Raw genomic sequence first — 23,666 nt, 5'->3', positions numbered from 1 at the left:
TAAGTTTTACATATGCTTTTCGGGCATTTTATTGTATTTCAAGTTGATTTGTACACTTTGTGAGAACATTTTGATAATGGCATAATAATCGTTGGTAAATACTTTTAAAAAGCTCGGTATATTCTTAACAGCTAATTCTGAACAAAATTGAGGATATTTACGATAAGCAGGTTGCACATCATCCCATATGGATAGTAAATCACATTCATCACTGAGAGAGAAAAAATAGGAAAAACAGAAACACAATTAATAACAAAATTTGTTAATAAAAATCAAGTATATGCTTATGTAAATATGTAGATTCCCCCAGGTCTAATCTTAAATACTCATCACCAGGACTCAAAAATAATTGTTTCCTTTATAACATATAGAATTTCAGGTGGAGGGGACTAAATCATATTCTTACTTTATTACAACCATTTTTGTTTGATTCTAAGCCGACTAGAAAATACCATGAAATATCGTCTTTCATATGATTTGAAATCTAATTTTTGTAAATTTTTGCCGAAAATTTGTCTAATTTAATATAGAAATAATGAATGTTTGAATTAATTTGAAAAAAGTAAAAAAAATAAAATACAATCTTGACAAAGTTGTTTTTCTATAGAACAATATTTTCTATAGAAATAAATTTTTGACAAAATTTTCTATAGAAATAAAATTTCGAAAAAATTTTCTATAGAAATAAAATTTTAACAAAATTTTCTATAAAAATAAAATTTTGACAAAATTTTCGATAGAAATAAAATTTTGACAAAATTTTCGATGGAAATAAAATTTTGACAAAATTTTCGATAGAAATAAAATTTTGACAAAATGTTCGATAGAAATAAAATTTTGACAAAATTTTCGATAGAAATAAAATTTTGACAAAATTTTCGATACGAATACAAATTTGACAAAATTTTCTATAGAAATAAAATTTTGATACAATTTTCTATAGAAATAAAATTTTGATAAAATTTTCTATAGAAAAAATGTTGACAAAATTTTCTATAAAAAGCATTTTTGACAACATTTTCTATAGAAATAAAATTTTGACAAAATTTTCTAAAGAAATAAACTTTTGTACAGAAATATAATTTTGACAAAATTTTCTATAAAAAAATTTTTGACAACATTTTCTATGGAAATAAAATTTTGACAAAATTTTCTATAGAAATAAAATTTTGACAAAATTTTCTATAGAAATATAATTTTGACAAAATTTTCTAGAGAAATAAAATTTTGACAAAATTTTCTATAGAAATAATACATGTTTGAATTAATTTGAAAAAAGTAAAAAAAAATAAAATACAATTTTGACAAATTTGTTTTTCTATAGAACAATAATATTTTCTATAGAAATAAATTTTTGACAAAATTTTCTATAGAAATAAAATGTTGACAAAATTTTCTATAGAAATATAATTTTGACAAAATTTTCTAGAGAAATAAAATTTTGACAAAATTTTCTATAGAAATAATAAATGTTTGAATTAATTTGAAAAAAAAAATAAAATACAATTTTGACAAATTAGTTTTTCTATAGAACAATAATATTTTCTATAGAAATAAATTTTTGACAAAATTTTCCATAGAAATAAAATTTTGACAACATTTTCTATAGAAATAAAATTTTGATAAAATTTTCTATAGAAATAAAATTTTGACAAAATGTTCTATAGAAATATAATTTTGACACAATTTTATAGAGAAATAAAATTTTGACAAAATTTTCTATAGAAATAAAATTTTGACAAAATTTTCTATAGAAATAAAATGTTGACAAAATTTTCTATAGAAATATAATTTTGACAAAATTTTCTAGAGAAATAAAATTTTGACAAAATTTTCTATAGAAATTAAAATTTGGAAAAATTTTCTATAGAAATAAAATTTTGACAAACATGAAATTTTGACAGAATTTTCTATAGAAATAAAAAATTTACAGAATTTTCTATAGAAATAAAAAATTGACAAAATTTTCTAAAGAAATAAAATTTTATAAAATAAATAGGGCTTTGCCCAAATAAATTTGACAAACATTATTTTCCTCTGTTGGTTAAGCTACACTTGTAGTTTAGTCAATGTATGGTTTTAAGCTGCAATAAAATACAACAACAATGCTTAAAAAACAAAACCAACAATAACAAAACAAAACAAATGGAAAAAGAAGAGGAGGCACGCTCAAAATAAACCCAGCTATGTGAATTCCAATCGATGATTTGACAGTGGCATAGGAAAAGAGATATGTTTGTTTCGAATTTATTTCGGCATAAGCCGGCTATCAATGTAAAACCTTTTTTCGGAGGGTTCAAGTGTGGTTTTTGTTGGGTTTAATAAACTGCCTGAATTTATTCTGATAATTGGTTGATAGTTTTGCTGCAAGTAGAGGATGCTGATGAGGAATGTGGTAATTCCGAAACGTGCGTCCATCCAACCATCTTGCAGTCTATAGGGCTTTGCCCAAATAAATTTGACAAACATTCTTTTCCTCTGTTGGTTAAGCTACACTTGTAGTTTAGTCAATGTATGGTTTTAAGCTGCAATAAAAAACAACAGAAATAAAATTTTGACAAAATTTTCTATTGAAATAAAATTTTCGGTTTGTTTTGTTATTGTTGGTTTCTTTCTTTAATCATTGTTGTTGTTTTTGATTTCAGCTTAAAACCATGCATTGACTAAACTACAAGTGTAGCTTAACCAACAGAGGAAAAGAATGTTTGTCAAATTTATTTGGGCAAAGCCCTATAGACTGCAAGATGGTTAGTTTAGGTTAGGTTAGGTGGCAGCCCGATGTATCGGGCTCACTTAGACTATTCAGTCCATTGTGATACCACATTGGTGAACTTCTCTCTTATCACTGAGTGCTGCCCGATTCCATGTTAAGCTCAATGACAAGGGACCTCCTTTTTATAGACGAGTCCGAACGGCGTTCCACATTGCAGTGAAACCACTTAGAGAAGCTTTGAAACCCTCAGAAATGTCACCAGCATTACTGAGTTGGTATAATCCACCGCTGAAAAACTTTTTGGTGTTCGGTCGAAGCAGGAATCGAACCCACGACCTTGTGTATGCAACAAAGGCCTGCACAAGCCTATTCGAAGTAATCGATGTTCTAGTGAAGGCAATACACTCCACGAATACTTCGATTAATGAATAAAACAAAACCACTGTAAAGTGATTACAGTGTCAAGCATTACAGAGCCATCATATAAAAATAAAATTTTGACAAAATTTTTTATAGAAATAAGATTTTGAAAAATTTTTCTATAGAAATAATATTGTGACAAGATTTTCTACAGAAATATAATTTTGACAAACATAACATTTTGACAAAATTTTCTACAGAAATAAAATTTTGACAACATTTCCTATAAAAATAAAATTTTGACAATATTTCCTATAGAAATAAGATTTTGACAAAATTTTCTATAGAAATAATATTTGACAAAATTTTCTACAGAAATATAATTTTGAAAAACATCAAATTTTGACAGAATTTTCTATAGAAATAAAATTTTGACAACAGTTCCTATAAAAATAAAATTTTGACAACATTTCCTATAGAAATAAGATTTTGACAAAATTTTCTATAGAAATAATATTGTGACAAAATTTTCTACAGAAATATAATTTTGACAAACATAAAATTTTGACAGAATTTTCTATAGAAATAAAATTTTGACAACATTTCCTATAAAAATAAAACTTTGACAATATTTCCTAGAGAAATAAGATTTTGACAAAATTTTCTATAGAAATAATATTGTGACAAAATTTTCTATAGAAATAAAATTTTGACAAAATTTTCTATAGAAATAAAATTTTGACAACATTTTCCATAGAAATAAAATTTTGACAAAATTTTCTATAGAAATAAAATTTTGACAAAATTTTCAATAGAAATACAATTTTGATAAAATTTTCTATAGAAATAAAATTTTGACATTTTCTATAGAAGTAAAAGTTGACAAATTTTTCTATAGAAATAGATTTTGTTAAATTAGATTTTTGGTTTTGAAACATTTTGGTAAAATTTTCTTCAAATTTTGGTAGATTATTTTTGGTATAACTATCAATCGAGGTATAGATGCTCAAGAAACCAAACAAAATGTTCTATAGAAATAAAATTTTGACAAAATTTTCTATAGAAATAAAATTTTGACAAAATTTTCTATAGAAATAAAATTTTGACAAAATTTTCTATAGAAATAGATTTTGTAAAATCAGATTTTTGGCTTGGAACCTTTTTGGTAAAATTTTCTCCAAATTTTGGTATATTATTTTTGGTATAACTATCAACCGAGGTGTAGATGCTCAAGAAGCCATACCGGTGTGTGGTTTTATATGGGACTGTATCATAACCTGGACCTTGTCCAGTTTGTAGACAAAAATTTGAGCAAAATTTCAGAATATATAGGGTTATCAGGGTATCACTCATAATATTAAAAATATAAAAAATCTATAATATTTTTACCTTATGTGATTTTCACAATCATTCACAGTTATAATTAAATACTGGATTTTCAATTGGGAACATTGATTGTAAATATCTGAGGACTGCTGACGACTAAAAATACTATATACATGTTCGGTACGTTCACTGGAATGGTAAATATATAATATCAATTAGAAAACGGTGAGTCAATAATGCAGATTTTTCACTTACCTAATTTGTTTCATTTCTAAATGAGCATGATTAACAATCGGTCGTCTTGTTGATAAATGCACTGTGCCGATGATATCAATGGGTCCTATAAAAATATTTTAAACATATCATAGTACGAATATTTTAGCAATTAGGCTATCTGAGATTGTATATACCTGCAAATACTGCATCTTTTTCTGTATTCATTTTGATCCATTCTAACATTGTATCCAAATCATCGTGACCCAATTTGTTTGTAGAAGGATAATATTCTTCTTGAATATTCTATATTCAGAACAAAATATTAAAAGTGTAAAATTACATAAATGAATTGAAATTATTGTATGCGTAGATGGGACATCTAATTAATATCCCTTAATTCAGTACAATTCTCTGCCAAAGTAAAACAAACTCTAATCAACAGCAATAATATGAAAAATGTTCTGCATTCAGAATGAAAATGTCATTCTAACTTAAAAAGCGTAGCAGAGCTAACGATATAGCGAGACCTAAAGTTATATGTACATGTTTGGTAGTTCAGGTTTGATTTTCAGCTGGAAGTCGCTATAAAATCATGGAATGTAGAAAACTTCAAAAACTACTGAAAAATGGGGAGTCAATTGAATAGATAACCGAATTACGGTTACTCGGCTTTGAGTACGTTTATAAAAATTCGATATTCGATACAGTTTACACTCGTACAGGTCTGCAAACAATAGCAGTCGGTGTCTTTTGTTAGAAATTTTGTAATTATTGGTCTAGCGAACAACAATTCGTAAAATTTTAAGATTTAAAATTCATGAGCGGGAAAATATAATAGGTCATCTCTGAATCGGGAATGTTTCATGCTTTAAATAGCAATGTTTTCTTCTTAAGGCCTTCATGTATCATGACGTATCGTACCAAATTTCAACCGGATCAGACGAAATTTGTTTTTGTAGCCGGAAATATATACATCTCTGACATAATTCAGCATTCACTATGACTTAGCTAGTGTACCGAAAATTACTGTGAATATAGAGAGTAGAACCCCAAGATTATGGAATTGATGAATGTGAATCCTGGTTCCTGGTTCCTGGTTGTGGAAATGTGAACATGTGCAATTGATTTTCTTGTGTTAAGATAACCCATATTTTACCATTTTTTTATATAAGACAACCTAAAACATGTCTTAAAATTTAAAGAATTGCGGCAAATTTTTTTCTATTTCAGCTAACCATGACTGTTTGACCCTTTTCATCAAACCAATTTCCTTTTTTAGCACTTTTTCTTGGGGTGTAGTAAAATATGACAAAAGGAAATTATAAATCAACTCACCTTTATTCCTGGATTAACAACACTCGTCAAAAAGACCAACAAATACGCTGTCCAAAATATACGACGATTCTTATTAGACATAAACGAGGAACATATCGTTGAACCAAGAACACAACCTTGTGTAAAGCAAAGGAAAAATAATTTCCTTATACTTAGACCCATTAATGTGAATACGGCCATTTGTAGGAAACTGTAGATGTAATGAAGACTGCGATAATTGCATGTATTCTCATCATCGTCATAATCAGTGTCTGACGAATCGTTAACATCCTTTGTCAATGGTTGACGTGACGCCTTGGAAGCTGTTGATTTTTTACCATTAAGGGACGGATTTTCTTTTTCTTCCGAATTTGTATTTGTGATGTTTGGCGAAGTTGAGTCTGTGGCATTGTCATCGTTCTCCTCCTTGCGGTTATTTGTGGATTTATGATTGTTTTCATGTCTTTTATTATTACGATTATCAGATTCAGGATCATCGGAATTATCGTTATTGCCATGATGACCCTCCCCATCATTTTCGATTTTCTTCTCTTGCTGCTGTTCACGTTGTTCGTGAATTTGTTCTTTTAGTTTATTAATGTCATTTAAAAATTCTGAACGTTCATCGGTTTTGTCTTTTTTATGTTTTGTCTTCTCTTTTTTATAACGCTCATAGTCATAATCACATTTGGCCAGTATCTCAAAACATTCGTTAAGCCTGGCTTCGGTTTCCTTTTTCGACATATCTGACATACTGATGTGATTCTCTTCAAGAAAATCTTCTAGCACATAATTCTTGGCCCTTTCGATAGCCTCGGTGTTGGGTTCTTTAACTTCAGTAGATTTTCGCCATTTACGAAAGAATCTAGCCATTATGACCACACCATAGAGACAATAGGGTTTAACCACAAGATTTTTGATAAAGCCCCACAATTCATACCAATGCATGCGTTCATATTCAGGATTGCAGGCAGCCAGACTTGTGACAAAATTAACTTTGGCCTGCAATACCCAATGTATGATGAGATCTCGATACAGGCCGTAGGTATTTTCCAAAGGCTTGGCCAAACCAAACATTTCCAGAATATCCATAATGGTACTCTGGGAGCATAATGATATCAATATACCTAGGGGTATGGTTTTAAATAGAAATTCCGCTGTGTTTTCTGTAATGCCAGATGCCGAAGAAGAAAGCGAAAACTCCCCGCTTGCCATTTCCTTTTGTCGATTTAAAGGTTTCTTCAATAATCGAAAGGCTGTTATCATAGAGAGTCCCACAAGAGGACCCAATTGCCAACCAAATAAATATCTATGATTGCCAAATGAATAGTAATAGGCCAGGAAATTTGACATAAGTTGGGATAACACATAGTCCATGGTGAATAAGCCTACCACTCGATCTGGTACATCGGTAATGGACCATGGTAACATTAGTATTAGAATTTGACTAGCGAATATTATGGCAGAAAATTGCCAACACAATAAACTCACAGTGGTCAAGTATATCAACTTCAAAGACTAAAAAAATGATAAAATAAATAGACAAAGAAACATATGTTAAAGGCCGGGTTATGTCACACATACGCGCATCACTACTCACAGTCAGCACAGACATCCTGTACTTTTTGGTCTCTGTCACCCGATGTATGCATATGCAAAGATAAAACATTTGCACAAATATTGCTGGAAATGCAAAATTCTCTCGGGCCATTGGCCTCTCATAGATTTTCGAGGCGAAGCTATGAAACATTATGTAGGACACAACAGCATAAATGCCACCAAAGATATTGCGGCTCAATAGAAGCCCATACATGTAAATTATAAGAACGGTAATGCCACCCAGTAGCCAAACACATTCAAAGTAGAATTGTAAAGCCTGTCCTTCACAGCGACCATGTTCAAGCGTCAGACGTATGTCATCCGAGCGCCAACAGCTTAATAAAGATAAAATACCCAATCTGCTGTTGGAGCGTAATAAATGATAAAGAAATCTGAAACAAAGCATAACATATTAAAAATAACGTAGCTAATGGGGCGAATATGAGGCCAATTAAAAAGACCTTTTTATACTTTCGATATCTGATAAATAAAAAAAAAACACAAAACAACAACAAATACATAAACTCATATGTTTGCTATCTTATGTAGATTAAATTACAACCTACAAACATACTTTTACTTACCCTATTGTTATCTCAGGCAATACATGAAATCTGCTTAATACATTGACGCTATGCGGATACTCAATGGTTGTAACATTCATTAGCTGTTTACAGCCCGTCCAAAAATCTGGAGCTTCAGTTAGGGTCTTATAAAAGCTATGATACAAAGCATCCTCACGCCGAAATAATGACTCTCGTTCCAATTGTGTTAAGTGGGCCATATTGGTACGATTCTCGAACAAATAACGAACATGATGGACATACAGGAAAAAGAAACCTGTACCTGTATGGAAAAACAAAATATAGTCGTTTGAATGTACCCCATCTAGTGTTCCATAAAACTTACCTATTAACGACTGTGCTAACATTAACACCAATTTTGTTTCTTTCATATTGTCCCTTCCTTTCGTTTTCTTATGTTTGAGGTTGTTTACCCTTGACTTCTGTGCTTGATGAGTGTGGTTAGTTTAAGGCCACAATCCAATGCATGAATTTTTGTCTTTTTTATATATAGTACTTATTTCCTATTGTGTTTATTTACTCATTGTGCTATTTGTCGTTTGTCTTCACCCAATTTATTGTGGGGAATTTTAATAAAAATAAATTAATAACTACTTTCCGGTATAACTTTTGCGAAACTCTGACATCTGACATTTAACAGCTGCTTTAATAAGTGTTGACAACACAGTGTATGTTAAGAAAACGTAAAAAACGTAAGGCATGAGGGCAATACAAAAAACGTATGGTATTGTAAGTTCGGTAACGGTGCTCCCATGTTTATTTTAATAATTTACACAATATCTTTAGTTCGCTGGTCTTGTATACTTAGCTTCGATGCTTTGCACATTGGACTTTCCCTGCCAACATTTTTTGAATTTGGGGGCGCTTCTGAGAATCCCCACTACGTCGAAAACAATCATATACGACATCAAAAACTCGTCGGAAAAGCGCCGTCACTATTGAGAAGTTGTTCCACGCCAAGTTACTACGAAAAAGTTTCTCATCAGTGCAATTATTAGGTGCCTATTTAGATCAATTTCGAAGGACACCAATAAGAACCCCTGCAAACTATCGGAAAAAGTACATTTTAAGATAATTGTAGAAGAATCATTGTGGTCAAGTAAAACACGATTGTGTAGATGTTTATTGATTTGATTATACATTTACAATTTCTTATAAATATAACATTTTTCGGTTTATCTCATCACATTTAACATAATTTTTTGCATTAATAAAAGAATGATGTTGAGTTTTAAGTAGCAAGTTACATATTGCATCGTCTATCAGCCAGTTTGGTTATTTTCGATGGAGACAGCGTGCCTGGAAAAATATTTGAAAAACGATCACTTTATTCTATTTGGAAAGTCGAACATTGTTCACCATATACCTTTCACAATTTTAAGCGTAATATCTATGTTTTCAGAACTTCATTTTCGCTTTTATTTAAATAAAATATAACAAGCTGGTTGCGCTTGGCGTTTCACAAAAAATAAAATGGCTCTTCTAACAGTAGTGATGGCAAAATACTTTCATGTACATTTTGTACTTTTTGATATGCTTCCCCCATCACAGTTCGCGATGGTTGTGCTAGCGATGTGGTAGCGATGAGGATGAAATGGAACTTTGAAATGCTGGCAGGGTTGTAGGCTCTGACATCGGTGACACATGTAGATTTTCTCTTTAAAAATATTGGTTTATTATGAAGATCCAGCCCTCGAACCATTTCGTATAGAATTCAATAATTTCGAAATCACATCTACCGTTTCAGTGCACGTATTCGTAGAAACAATATCCTCAAATAGTTTGCCGCAATTATTTGGGTTGATTTTCACATTCTAGAGCGCGTCAGACAGTATCCCTGCCAACATTTTTTGAATTTGGGGGCGCTTCTGAGAATCCCCAGTACGTCGAAAACAATCATATACGATATCAAAAACTCGTCGGAAAAGCGCCGTCACTATTGAGAAGTTGTACCACGCCAAGTTACTACAAAAAGGTTTCGCATGAGTGCAATTATTAGGTGCCTTTATAGATCAATTTAGAACGACGCCAATAAGAGACCCTCCAAACAATCAGAAAAAGCACATTTTAAGATAGTGGTAAAAGAATCATTGTGGTCGAGTAAAACACGTTTGTTTAGATATTTAATAATTTGATTAATTATTTACAAATTCTTAAAAATATAACATTTATACCACTATCACATCACATTTAACATAATTTTTTGCATTAATGATGAGGTAGAGTTACAAGTAGCGAGTTACATGTTGCAGCGTCTATCAGCCAGTGTTTTTATTCGATGGAGGCAGCGTCTCTGTAAAATATTTGAAAAACAATCACTTTATTCCATTTGGGAAATCAAAAATTGTTCACCAATATACCTTTCACAATTTTAAGCGTAAAATCTATGTTTTCAGAACTTTATTGTCGTTTTTATTTAAATAAAATATAACAAGCTGGTTGCGCTTGGCGTTTCACAAAAAATAAAATGGCTTTTGTAAAAGTAGTGATGGCAAAATACATGTATGAAGTACATTTTGTACTTTATGATATGCTGCCCCCCATCACAGTAGGATGGTTGTAGTGACATTTACGAGTCTGTGGTAGCGATGAAGATGAAATGGAACTTTGAAATGCTGGCAGGGAACATACCCATACCCGGTGTATATTCCAAATTAGGCGGGTTCACATTCTAAAATTGAGGTGCTTTTGAGGAAAACTTGTGTTTTGAACTTGATTTTTTATATGGGGAAAACGACGCGTTTTGAAATGCTTATAGAGGGAAAACATTTCAAACCCCAAAACATGCTTGGTGAGAACGCCGTATTAGGTCTGAATATTCTTTTATCTTCAAATAACTCAACAAATAACTAGATATTACATTGTTTTATTTTACTCCAATATTAAATATTGAAAAATCATGCTATATTTAACATCAAAAACACTCGGAAACAATAAAAGAGGAAATTTATTGCGGAAAAAATGATTCGCCTATCGCTATTGATATTCGCTTACCGACATTCGCCATGGTTGTGCGGTATTTGAAACCAAGTTTTGCCACATTAAGTCACCGCACGTAGTAAATTAAGTAACAGCATATTTTGTTTCATACATAGAAGGAAGAAGAAGACGAAAACAAACATATTTCCATGGATTAGAAGCTATGAAAGAGTTTTGTCCACACAAAATTAGCATTACGAGCATAATTTTTTAAAATCTTACGAGTACTAATATTAAACTGGTAGTTCCCGCTTTGACAAAACTTCAAATATGTGTGTGGTCATAGATCTGGATGTTGTGTGCCTAATATGTTTGCATCACTCTGAAGAAATGCACAGCATATTTTCAAACGACGGCGATGGTGATTCTGATGGTATACAAATTGCCCAAAAAATTACAACTTTATCAAAGTTGAAAGTGGAAGCAGATGACGAAAATTTGCCTGACAAAATATGTGATGATTGTTTCAAGGACCTGACGGCAGCATGGAGGTTTCACAAAAATTGTCAAACCGCAATGGCAGTATTTAAAAGTATACTCAATCCATTTGTAAAATCAATGCGTGGATCTCAAAACGAAGACACGAAAAGAAGACATGCAGAAGATCAAGCAGAAAGTGAAGAAAAGGCAAATGTCTCTGTTATTGAATTGGATGGTGGAAGTGTTCACACTGAAGATACAGAAGAAATCTTGGAAGAGCATAGAGACCTAGAAGTCATCGCTTCGGAAGGTGAAAGCATTATCCAAACGGGTAAAATTGGTGAAGATGATACCGAAGACTGCAATTCTACTACTGAAACTGCAGAGGATGATTTAGAAATGGTCGAATTCTATGTAAGTGATGATGGTGGTTTACATGAACTCACTCAAGGAGAATATCTTCAAAATAAAGCAACATCGTCAATAACTCAGAAAAAGCTGGATATGAATACATCGCAATCATCTTTAAGGAAAAAACCTGAACCAGAATCATCAGCGACCGAGCCTACAAAGGCCAATGTGGAAAGCATAAAGTTGAGTAAAACACCTAAAACTTTCGCCAAAACTAATACGAGAAGTCAAGAGAAGATAAAAAATCAATCTATATCGAAACTAAATGTAAAAGACCAATATACTGAAGAAGAACATAATCATCATCAAAAAATAGAAAAACCCATTGTACAATCGGCACGAAAACGTAAAACTCCGGCGGCTGGCAATGTCAAACCAAGGCCACCAAAAATATGTGAAATTTGTGGGAATTCATATCGTTTCCAGCATGCTCTCAATGCACACATGAGACGTCATTATCAAGACAAACCATTCCCTTGCGAAATGTGCGAAAAAGCCTTTGTCTCGAATGTAGAACTTCGCCGTCATATGCGAGTCCATACTGGACTCAAACCCTACGCTTGTCAATATTGCGATAGACGTTTTTCCGATTTCGGATCTCGTATCAAACACGAACGAACCCACACAGGCGAACGCCCTTACGCCTGTACCACTTGTGGTAAATCATTTGCATATCCTCATGTCCTCTCAGTTCATTTGCGAACCCACACGGGCGAAAAGAAATTTCGATGTGAATATTGTTCGAAGGGTTTCACGAAAAAGGCATATTTGCTATCGCATATAGAACAACATCATAGTTTCGCTAAGGAAGGTGTCACATATGAAACGACATTGGATAATGATGAAGGTGGCGATGCCATTTTGGAGGATAATAATGATATGCATGAAATGAAAGATGTGAAGTTTGACGATTGCGTATTTACATCAGAATATGGCGGCGAAACACATGAAATAATACAGGAAGAATGCGATGATGATGAAATATCACATGATGATGGTAGCGATAAGAAAATCGTGGTCCAACAATCACTCCTGCGTCCAAAGATAGAAAGTGGCAATCGCTCGGATTCTGATGTTCAAGAGGTAGAAATCCATCTTGACGAGTATACATTAAGAGTACGTTAGGTCTATGATTTTAATCTGCCCATTATTGTTGTTATACTGGATGAAGTGTGTCTTGTAAATAAAGTGGTAATGAAACAAAACTATGATCCTTGTTAAATCGTTGGGAGTCGACTGACTAGACGAACGGAAGCGTTCGTTTCAGATATGAGAAATTGGCTATTAGAAACACTTTTTGTTATAAGATACTGCGCTCACCGCGACCTAACTTATTTTAGGAATATTTTGGGCTACATTAGTCAACCTTATTCATCGCAGAATATTATGGAGTTTTAGCTTCTTGAAAATTATGTGCACATTTTGTCATTATCGCCTTTTTAGGTTCTTTTGTACAAAATATAATGCATCGCACAATATCAAATTGAGACATTTTCAGCATTGCCGACAAACGAGAGTGCTCCGATTGCCCTTCAAAGCTGTTAAAATTGAATATTTTCATTGTTTTTATCCAAATAAATGTATTGCACAGAAATAGGGGACACACAAGAATGTTATTAATATTTTATTATTTTTATACCCTCCTTTACTCGTAGTAAAAAGTAGCAAAAAAGAGAATTTTTGAAAATCCTCACAGAGTTTTAAATTTGTTAAATGTACAGGAACGAAAATATAGTAAAAATGCCAAATAAAAACAAAAGAAGTATTGTGATTTGAATATTTTTTAAAACATGGAAGCAGGTAAGTTAAATACTTTTATATCGGAATTATTTTGACAAATGACAGATTTTTTTGCAGGTAACTTTGAAATCCTTATTGCGATGGAAAGATTGGATTTTCTCTATATGCAATGTGCAGTAAGCAAATGTGGATAGAAGCTCCAATAAAATTGTTGCTGGAAAAGCTAGAGGAGCATTCTCCCAATGCTGGGAAAATAATTTATTTACGAAATAAAAGGGAGCTATGATTTTGACTGTATTATTAATAGTACTCCTTGTGCAAAATTTGAAATCAAAATAAAGCTCTGTCTTCTAGGACATATAAGTACAGTAATAGCGCATATTATCTGTATCTTATATGGGGTGTTTACCATGTCAATGTCAATTATAAGACGATATAATGATGTCCGTCTGTCTGGTCGGTTCATAATTGCGCGTTTGCCAACTAAAACTAAATTTCATACATCCGAGATGCCCAACTTCCAACGTCAATAGGCCAGCCCGTGAACCCACTAGGGACCTACAAACCCAGATTTGGAATTTTCTCTCTTCGAGGAGCAAAATTTATCTGATCCGGTTGAAATGTGTTTCGTGATGTCAAAATATGGCCTCTAACTATTGGTCCATATCGGTCCATAAGTATATGTACCCCCATACAAACCGATCCCCAGATTCGGTTGAAATTTGGTACGTGATGTCGATAACATATATGGATTCTATCCACCATGCCAAAATTGGCTTATATTGGTCCATAAATATATATAGCCTTCATATATACCAATCTCCAGATATGGATTGTGGAGCCTCTTGGAGATGTAAATATCATCCGATACGGTTGACATTTTGGACATGATATTAATATATGGCTTCTAACCATCATGCAAAAATTGTTATATCCGTGATTTAATCTACGCTGCCAGACAATCTCAATGAAGTCCAATGAAGTCCAGAGTTCCTATTTAGGAGGTATCACTACATTTCCTAGAACGTTTATGTAATTCGGAGAACTTTCCGTTTTCAAATAGTTTAGTTTATTCACCATTCTTAAAGAAAAGTCGGGAAATGGGGAGGTCCCTCTCCCCGTTCGAATATTGAAAAATAAAGTAGAGGATCTTTGTCTATAGGTTACATTTAACCTTTGTGAGAACTTATGTCCAATTTTCTAAAAAATAGGGACCCCCATATTAATTTCATAATTGCATAACCCCACGTCCTCTGTAAATTGCAAGTAAATCGGAGAAGTTTAGTTTTTTAATGTACTAAAAAAAAGACGGGCAAAAGTGCAGTCCCTCTACCCGACCAAATTTCGTAAAATAAAGTAGCTGATCTTTGTGTAGATGCTACCCCCAACCTTCAAATTTCAAGAAAATTGGAGAACTTAAGTCCAATTTTCAAAAAGACAGCCAAGGGGTAGGTTCCCTTCCCCGACCAGATATCAAAAAATGAGGTACCCTATTTTCACAACATGATCATCCTCTATTTTCTTTGAGAATTTAAAGTAAATGGGTTCAGCCGCCTCTGGATATAAGCAATTCGGAGAACTTATGCCCAATTTAAAAACAAAATCGGGCATGGGGAAAGCTCTCTTCCCTGTCCAAATATTAAAAAACTCATGTACCCCATATTAATTTCATAATCCGCACCGCACGTCCTCAAGTAAATTTCAAGTAAATCAGGTTTTTTTAACTGAACTCAAGAAAAAGTCGGGTAAAGGAGAGGTTCCCCGACCAAATAGCGAAAAATAAAGCAGCGGATTTTTGTCTAGAGGCCACGCCTAACGTTCAAGCAAATCGGAGAACTTAAGTTCAATTTGGGAGTCACCGTGGTGCAAGGTTAGCATGCCCGCCTTGCATACACAAGGTCGTGGTTTCGATTCCTGCTTCGACCGAACACCAACAAGTTTTTTTCAGCGTTGGATTATCCCACCTCTGTAATGCTAGTGACATTTCTGAGTGTTTCAAAGCTTCTCTAAGTGTTTTCACTGCAATCTGAAACGCCGTTCGGACTCGGCTCTAAAAAGGAGGTCCCTTGTCATTGAGCCTAACATGGAATCGGGCAGCATTCAGTGATAAGAGGGAAGTTCACCGATGTGGTATCACAATGGACTGAATAGTCTAAGTGAGCCTGATACATCGGGCTGCCACCTAACCTAAGTCCAATTTGGGAGTCACCGTGGTGCAAGGTTAGCATGCCCGCCTTGCACACAAGGTCGTGGGTTCGATTCCTGCTTCGACCGAACACCATAAAGTTTTTTTCAGCGGTGGATTATCCCACCTCAGTAATGCTAGTGACATTTCTGAGTTTTTCAAAGCTTCTCTAAGTGGTTTCACTGCAATCTGAAACTCCGTTTGGACTCGGCTCTAAAAAGGAGGTCCCTAACATGGAATCGGGCAGCATTCAGTGATAAGAGGGAAGTTCACCGATGTGGTATCACAATGGACTGAATAGTCTAGGTGAGCCTGATACATCGGGCTGCCTCCTAACCTAACCTAAGTCCAATATTCAAAAATTTGGCCAAAGTCTCGCTCCCCGACCAGAAAAAAATGAAGTACCCTATTTTCACTACATGATCAAATTCCACGTTCTCTGAAAATTTCAAGTAAATCGATTCAGCCGTTTCGGAGCTTACCCGGGAGAGGGTAGCTCCCCGTCTTACCTCACCCCCCTTGGCTAGGCCAATGAATGAGCCCATTTTGAACTTCGAATGGCGCTAAAGCCACTTTTAGCAGTTTCGAACTCCAATTTATTCCTTCTAAAGGTGGGTAATAAGTTCGAGTTCGGTTTACTTTAAGTGAAGGTAATAAATTAATAAAAAACCGACTGCTGTTTTTGAATAAGAGTGATTTTACTACTAAGGTGAGTATTAAGTTCGATTTTAGCCTCTAAAGTGAAAACTAAATCAGTAAAAAGGCATAAAATTATACATATTTGTTGCAAATGTTATTATAACTTGATGGGGAATAGCCCAAAGCAAATTTTCACAAAGTTTGTACTGGATGGATTTTAAAGAAAAGTAATCGTGAAAAAAATTACGATTTTAGCGGCTACACTCGAACTTAATACCCACCTTTACAGCAAATTCGTCCACATAAAAGTATAGCAATGCATTTACTATAAATTAGCTTTTGAATAAATTAAATACAATGTATTATTTAGTTTTATCGTTTATTTAATTTAATTTGTAACATTTCTAAAAATTCCATTTTGCTTGAATGCCACCACCAAAATCATTGCGATTATGATCAAAGTTTCGGCTACCCTGAGCATAAGCATCTATGGTTCCTCGACCATCTGAGCTAGTAAATAAATTGTGATTGTATTGAATCGTTGCTTCACGACCTTGTTGTTGATCTTGACCATACTCAATGTTGACACTTCCATGTTGGGGAGATCGCACTTGACGTAACAATGGTGCTGAATCAAATTCTTCGGCCCAGATTTCATCCCATTCAATTGGGTTAGATGATACTAGGATAAGGCAAGTTGATAAGAGGACAAACGAAAATTTTAAACTGGACATTTTGCTCTTTTTATGATATAAATTCTGGTTTTGTTTTCTCCCAAATAACAATATTGAATGGTATAATATGGATTGAATTGAAATCATTTATATTGATTGCTATTCACTTTGTTTTTATTTTGGGATTCACCCTCCCCCACTGATAAGTATAGGATCTTTAAAAAATATACATATTTTTGGTTTTTAAATATTTGTTGAAATATTTCAGGGGATTTACAGTATTCCCGGAAGCATTTAGCTGTATTTCCCCCAATGCATTTTTGGTGATTTTTGGGATGATGATGGAAATTCGTTCAAAATTTAGCCCTAGAAAGGGGATTTTTGCCAATATAAAAGAGCTTTGGCTGCAATATGTTTTCTAAACAAATCTTTATTTAAAAATATTCCAGTTATTTATTTAATATTTATATTTTATTTTTATTTATTTAATATCTCAATAATTGTCGAAGAGTTCTCTAAGCATGATATACACTATACTACTATGTATCCATACTAAAAAAATATGACAATTTATGATGATAAATGACAAATAATATGACAAATTTAGATTATATACCTAAATTGTTTACGCAATATAAAATTTCTTTGTAATAAATACATTTTAATGAATCTATGCAGATTGGTACAATTCATGATGTTTTGTCACATTTCGCAAATTATTTCAAAATTTTCTATATAAATAATATTTTGATACAATTTTCTATAGAAATAAAATTTTGGCAAACATTTTCTATAGAAATAAAATTTTGGCAAACATTTTCTATAGAAATAAAATTTTGACAAAATTTTCTATAGAAATAAAATTTTCACAAAATTTTCTATAGAAATAAAATTTTGACAAAATTTTCTATAGAAATAAAATTTTCATAAAATTTTCTATAGAAATAAAATTTTGACAAAATTTTCTATAGAAATAAAATTTTGATACAATTCTCTATAAAAATAAAATTTTCTATAGAGATAAAATGTTGACAAAATTTTCTATAGAAATAAAATTTTGGCAAAATTTTCTATAGAAATACAACTTACACAAAATGTTCTAGAGAAATAAAATTTTGACAAAATTTTCTATAGAAATACAATTATACAAAATGCTCTATAGAAATAAAATTTTGACAAAATTTTCTATAAAAATAAAATTTTTACAAAATTTTCTATAGAAATTAAATTTTGAAAATATTTTCTATAGAAATAAAATTTTGACAAAATTTTTTATAGAAATAAAATTTTGGCAAACATTTTCTATAGAAATTAAATTTTGACAAAATTTTCTATAGAAATAAAATTTTCACAAAATTTTCTATAGAAATAAAATTTTCACAAAATTTTCTATAGAAATAAAATTTTCACAAAATTTTCTATAGAAATAACATTTTGACAAAATTTGGAATAGAAATAAAATTTTGACAAAATTTTTTATAGAAATAAAATTTGGACAAAATGTTTTCTATAGAAATAAAATTTTTATATTTCATGTTAGCCTGATACCGAAACAGGCAATTGACGTCCAAATGCATTATATGAAAGGTTCATTCGCCCGAACCGAAACATGCACAGTCCAGGCGTGTATAGATTTGTATCTGGCGTTTTCTTTTCAATGGCTCTATTAACCATGTTCCTTAATCTATCTGTCCATTAAGCTCGAAAAATAATTGTATAATTAGAAATAAAATTTTGGCAAACATTTTCTATAGAAATAAAATTTTAACAAAATTTTCTATAGAAATAAACTTTTCACAAAATTTTCTATAGAAATAAAATTTTGACAAAATTTTCTATAGAGATACAATTTACACAAAATGTTCTATAGAAATAAAATTTTGACAAAATTTTCTATAGAAATAAAATTTTGACAAAATTTTCTATAGAAATAAAATTTTGATACAATTCTCTATAAAAATAAAATTTTCTATAGAGATAAAATGTTGACAAAATTTTCTATAGAAATAAAATTTTGGCAAAATTTTCTATAGAAATACAATTTACACAAAATGTTCTAGAGAAATAAAATTTTGACAAAATTTTCTATAGAAATACAATTATACAAAATGTTCTATAGAAATAAAATTTTTACAAAATTTTCTATAGAAATTAAATTTTGAAAATATTTTCTATAGAAATAAAATTTTGACAAAATTTTCTATAGAAATAAAATTTTGGCAAACATTTTCTATAGAAATAAAATTTTGACAAAATTTTCTATAGAAATAAAATTTTCACAAAATTTTCTATAGAAATAAAATTTGGACAAAATTTTCTATAGAAATAAAATTTTGACAAAATTTTTTATAGAAATAAAATTTGGAAAAAATATTTTCTATAGAAATAAAATTTGGACAAAATGTTTTCTATAGAAATAAAATTTTTATATTTCATGTTAGCCTGATACCGAAACAGGCAATTGACGTCCAAATGCATTATATGAAAGGTTCATTCGCCCGAACCGAAACATGTACAGTCCAGGCGTGTATAGATTTGTATCTGGCGTTTTCTTTTCAATGGCTCTATTAACCATGTTCCTTAATCTATCTGTCCATAAAGCTCGAAAAATAATTGTATAATTAGATATAATGCATTTGGACGTCAATTGCCTGTTTCGGTATCAGGCTAACATGAAATATAATAAGCAACGATGAGCCCGTCGTAAAACTAGGAAAAACACGACTAATGTACGCGTTAGAATTGTTGTTGTATCCTGGAAACCAGTTTCTGTAAGTTGTCACATGTTGTTGTAGTTGACTGTAGAAACAATAAGCATTGTTCCACTGTTCACCACTTAGGTGAATTCTAACAAATTAGCTTTCCAAGAATAAATTTCGTGTTGTTGCATTACTATGTAACAAAACGAAATAAAAATAAGATTAAGGGACTTGTAAGTTATATGAAAAGATGATGTACAGTGGGAGAAAAGATGATTCAATTTGTAAGAGGTAAATTCCCAAATGTTTTCTCCATAAGGATTTAGCATAAAGGGCCTAAAATTGAGTTATCTCTCCCAGCCAGATCTATACTAAAGTCTGTGGAAAGGTTCATTCGCCCGAACCGAAACATGTACAGTCCCGGCGTGTATAGATTTGTATCTGGCGTTTTCTTTTCAATGGCTCTATTAACCATGTTCCTTAATCTATCTGTCCATAAAGCTCGAAAAATAATTGTATAATTAGAAATAAAATTTTGACAAAATTTTCTATAGAAATAAAATGTTAACAACATTTTCTATAGAAATAAAATTTTGACAAAATTTAGACATAAAATATTGACAAATTTTTCTATAGAAAGTTGGCCAAATCTAACTTTCTAGAGTACATATTATACGTGCAAAAAATCATCGAAATCGGTTCAGATTTAGCTATAGCTCCCATATATATGTATCGCCCGATTTTTACAAATATGGCCATAATATTTTTATACCCACCACCATAGAATGGTGACGGGGGTATAATAAGTTTGTCATTCCGTTTGTAACACATCGAAATATCGATTTCCGACTATATAAAGTATATATATTCTTGATCAGGGAGAAATTCTAAGACGATATAACGATGTCCGTCTGTCCGTCTGTCTGTCTGTCTGTCTGTTGTAATCACGCTACAGTCTTCAATAATGAAGCAATCGTGCTGAAATTTTGCACAAACTCGTCTTTTGTCTGCAGGCAGGTCAAGTTCGAAGATGGGCTATATCGGTCCAGGTTTTGATATAGTCCCCATATAAACCGACCTCCCGATTTGGGGTCTTGGGCTTATAGAAATCGTAGTTTTTATCCAATTTGCCTGAAATTTGAAATCTAGAGATATTTTATGACCATAAAGAGGTGTGCCAAAAATGGTGCGTATCGGTCCATGTTTTGGTATAGCCCCCATAAGACCGATCTCCCGATTTTACTTCTTGGGCTTATAGAAACCGCAGTTTTTATTCAATTTACCTGAAATCGGAAATCTAGAGGTATTGTAGGACCACATATACGTGTGCCAAAAATTGTGAGTATCGGTCCATATTTTGGTATAGCCCCCATATAGACCGATCTCCCGATTTTACTTCTTGGGCTTATAGTAACCGCAGTTTTTATTCAATTTACCTGAAATTGGAAATCTAGAAGTATTGTAGGACCACAAATACGTGTGCCAAAAATTGTGAGTATCGGTCCATATTTTGGTATAGCCGCCATATAGACCGATTTCCCGATTTCACTTCTTGGGCTTCTAGAAACCGAAGTTTTTATCCTGTTTGCCTGAAATTTGAAATCTAGAGGTATTTTCGGGTCATAAGGAGGTGTGCCGAAAACGGTGAGTATCGTTCCATATTTTAGTATAGCCCCCATAAGAACGATCTCCCGATTTAACTCCTTGGGTTTCTAGAAACCGTAGTTTTTATCTGATTTGCCTGAAATTGTAAATATTATGGTATTTTAGGCTCACAAAAACGTGTATCGGATTAAGTTTTTATCGGTCCATTTGGTAATGCCTCCATAAAGACCGACTTCACTTCTTGAGGGTGTAGAAGGCACACGGATCATGAAAATTGCTTGAAACTCAATGTAAAATTTCCTGATTTTACTTCTACGGATTTAAGATTTCAAATCAAGACGTTATTTTATAATTTTCTTGCACACTTACAAGAGATGTTAATGATTCCTCTAAAACTCAAACAAAAATAGTTCTTATAAATCCAGAATCTGATATAGTCCTCATAGGTGAAATCTTTAAATTTATCTTCGGGAAGTGTCCTCAAGTCCTCAAGCCCTCCTGAAATTTCAAAGGAAACCCTAATATTTGGTTCATGGTGGTGGGTATTTAAGAGTCGGCCCGGCCGAACTTAGTGCTGTATATACTTGTTTTATTTAATATGGACATTAGACTTTATAGAAAATATGGTATTTTATAGGATGACCTGTTGGCTTAGAAAAATATTTTTTCAGGCTGAATTAGTATATGTGTTTTCGACAGGAAATGGAAAATGTATACTGTAAAATCAGATGGTGTGGATCTTTAATGCAAGTAAATTGCCAAACTGTTTTGACACATTTCTAAATCCGATTTCTTTCAGTGTTCTTGTTAATGCTCTAAAAGAAGATATTTCCTTTAGGGAGATCCCCTTAAAATCATCCATAATACATTACTCAAATAATAAAATTTTCACATCTGTTCAGATCATAACGTTATCACCAAAAACCCTCATAATACCGATAAGAGTGTGATTCCCATGAAAGATGAAATAGACTATATAAGAGTTTTAGTAGGGGATAAAGCAGTCAGTCACAAAGCTTTCCAACCAACGAATAAATACTTTTGCAAAAGAAAATCCATCTTCAAGAATATATTATAAAATGTTGTCATTAAAGTTTGTCCTTTTTATGGCATCGTGTGTTATCATGGTTGCTTCCTCTCCTGTACAGATTTTGGAGGAATCTAATCTTATTTATGGTATTCCTGGAGAAATAGAAATAGTTCCCTTATCACGTCATGTTCGATCTCCTCAACATGGTAGCGTACAGATAGACTACACCAAAGATCAACGTGGACGTGAAGCTTCGGTTCAATACAATCACAATTTGTATACCAGTAAGAATGGCCGTGGTTCCATAGATGCCTATGCCCAAGGTAGCCGAAACTTTGATCATAATCGTAATAATTTTGGTGGTGGTATCCAAGGAAAATGGAGATTTTGAATGCTTTCTTGAGGTGATAGTATTTAAGAGGACTTGCTATAAGGCGCCTTTTAAATGTACATACTCGTATAAAATAATAAAAATAGGAAAAAGTTTACACTCAATAAAATTAAAAAAAAATCCTATTTAATTTTTGTTATTTCTGCAAGTTATACATATGTATGTATATGATGGTTGGTCGTTAACGAAACACGAAAAACCAATTTTTGGATGGGTTAAATTGAAAAAAAAAAACAAGTAAGTAAAGTAGAAAGTCGGGCGGGGCCGACTATATCATACCCTAAACCACCATTACAGAATTAGTAATCATAAGCATTTGTGGGGTAACATATAGGTCTGGGAGATAAACCGCAGTTACATATTTAAGAAAATTAAGGGGTACATATCTATGGGAGCTTTATGTCAATCTGACTATAGCTCATAGTCAATGTTGCCAGGGAAAATGTTCGGTTTACCCTACAAGTACAAAAAAAGTTCCCTACTTTCCCATACATTCCCAAACAATTTTCCCTACTATATTTTTCGTTAAATTTAAAAAATTTTACAAAACAACAAGAATATACAGAACTAAGTTCGGCCGGGCCGAATCTTAAATACCCACCACCATGAACCAAATATTAGGGTTTCCTTTGAAATTTAAGGAGGGCTTGAGGACACTTCCCGAAGATAAATTTAAAGATTTCACCTATGAGGACTATATCAGATTCTGGATTTATAAGAACCATTTTTGTTTGAGTTTTAGAGGAATCATTAACATCTCTTGTAAGTGTGCAAGAAAATT

General features: G+C 32.2%; 4 protein-coding genes across 4 annotated transcripts; 2 read left to right on the top strand and 2 right to left on the bottom strand.

Moving 5' to 3' along the window:
* LOC142229746 (C-mannosyltransferase dpy-19 homolog) lies at window positions 1–8,737 on the bottom strand. Its single transcript, XM_075300314.1, has 8 exons — window positions 8,438–8,737; window positions 8,113–8,374; window positions 7,530–7,920; window positions 5,951–7,447; window positions 4,810–4,918; window positions 4,655–4,739; window positions 4,463–4,588; window positions 1–211 (listed from the first exon to the last, which is right to left on the bottom strand). The coding sequence occupies exons 1-8, from the start codon at window positions 8,481–8,483 to the stop codon at window positions 7–9; spliced, it is 2,721 nt and encodes a 906-aa protein (XP_075156429.1). The 5' UTR covers window positions 8,484–8,737; the 3' UTR covers window positions 1–6.
* Window positions 8,738–11,220: 2,483 nt separating this feature from the next.
* On the top strand, window positions 11,221–13,127 carry LOC142229719 (uncharacterized). Its single transcript, XM_075300290.1, has one exon. The coding sequence runs from the start codon at window positions 11,362–11,364 to the stop codon at window positions 13,045–13,047; it is 1,686 nt and encodes a 561-aa protein (XP_075156405.1). The 5' UTR covers window positions 11,221–11,361; the 3' UTR covers window positions 13,048–13,127.
* Window positions 13,128–16,848: 3,721 nt separating this feature from the next.
* LOC142229501 (uncharacterized) lies at window positions 16,849–17,291 on the bottom strand. Its single transcript, XM_075300065.1, has one exon. It carries the CDS (start codon window positions 17,218–17,220, stop codon window positions 16,891–16,893), a length of 330 nt encoding a protein of 109 aa, XP_075156180.1. The 5' UTR covers window positions 17,221–17,291; the 3' UTR covers window positions 16,849–16,890.
* Window positions 17,292–22,459: 5,168 nt separating this feature from the next.
* On the top strand, window positions 22,460–23,010 carry LOC142228762 (uncharacterized). Its single transcript, XM_075299272.1, has one exon. It carries the CDS (start codon window positions 22,544–22,546, stop codon window positions 22,883–22,885), a length of 342 nt encoding a protein of 113 aa, XP_075155387.1. The 5' UTR covers window positions 22,460–22,543; the 3' UTR covers window positions 22,886–23,010.
* Window positions 23,011–23,666: the final 656 nt, after the last annotated feature.

The sequence above is a fragment of the Haematobia irritans genome, chromosome 3, assembly GCF_050003625.1.
Source record: "Haematobia irritans isolate KBUSLIRL chromosome 3, ASM5000362v1, whole genome shotgun sequence".
Lineage (NCBI taxonomy): Eukaryota > Metazoa > Arthropoda > Insecta > Diptera > Muscidae > Haematobia > Haematobia irritans.
Note: the sequence above shows the minus strand (reverse complement) of the source record. Positions and strands in the feature narration are given on the sequence as shown.

Excerpts from the sequence above, each read along its gene's own strand:
- LOC142229746 (XM_075300314.1), bottom strand. The coding sequence starts at position 8,483 with ATGAAAGAAACAAAATTGGTGTTAATGTTAGCACAGTCGTTAATAG. Across the intron at positions 8,375-8,437 it reads GTTAGCACAGTCGTTAATAG|GTACAGGTTTCTTTTTCCTG; the intron begins GTAAGTTTTATG and ends TTTTCCATACAG. Across the intron at positions 212-4,462 it reads GATTGTGAAAATCACATAAG|TGATGAATGTGATTTACTAT; the intron begins GTAAAAATATTA and ends TTTCTCTCTCAG.
- LOC142228762 (XM_075299272.1), top strand. The coding sequence starts at position 22,544 with ATGTTGTCATTAAAGTTTGTCCTTTTTATGGCATCGTGTGTTATCATG.
- LOC142229719 (XM_075300290.1), top strand. The coding sequence starts at position 11,362 with ATGTGTGTGGTCATAGATCTGGATGTTGTGTGCCTAATATGTTTGCAT.
- LOC142229501 (XM_075300065.1), bottom strand. The coding sequence starts at position 17,220 with ATGTCCAGTTTAAAATTTTCGTTTGTCCTCTTATCAACTTGCCTTATC.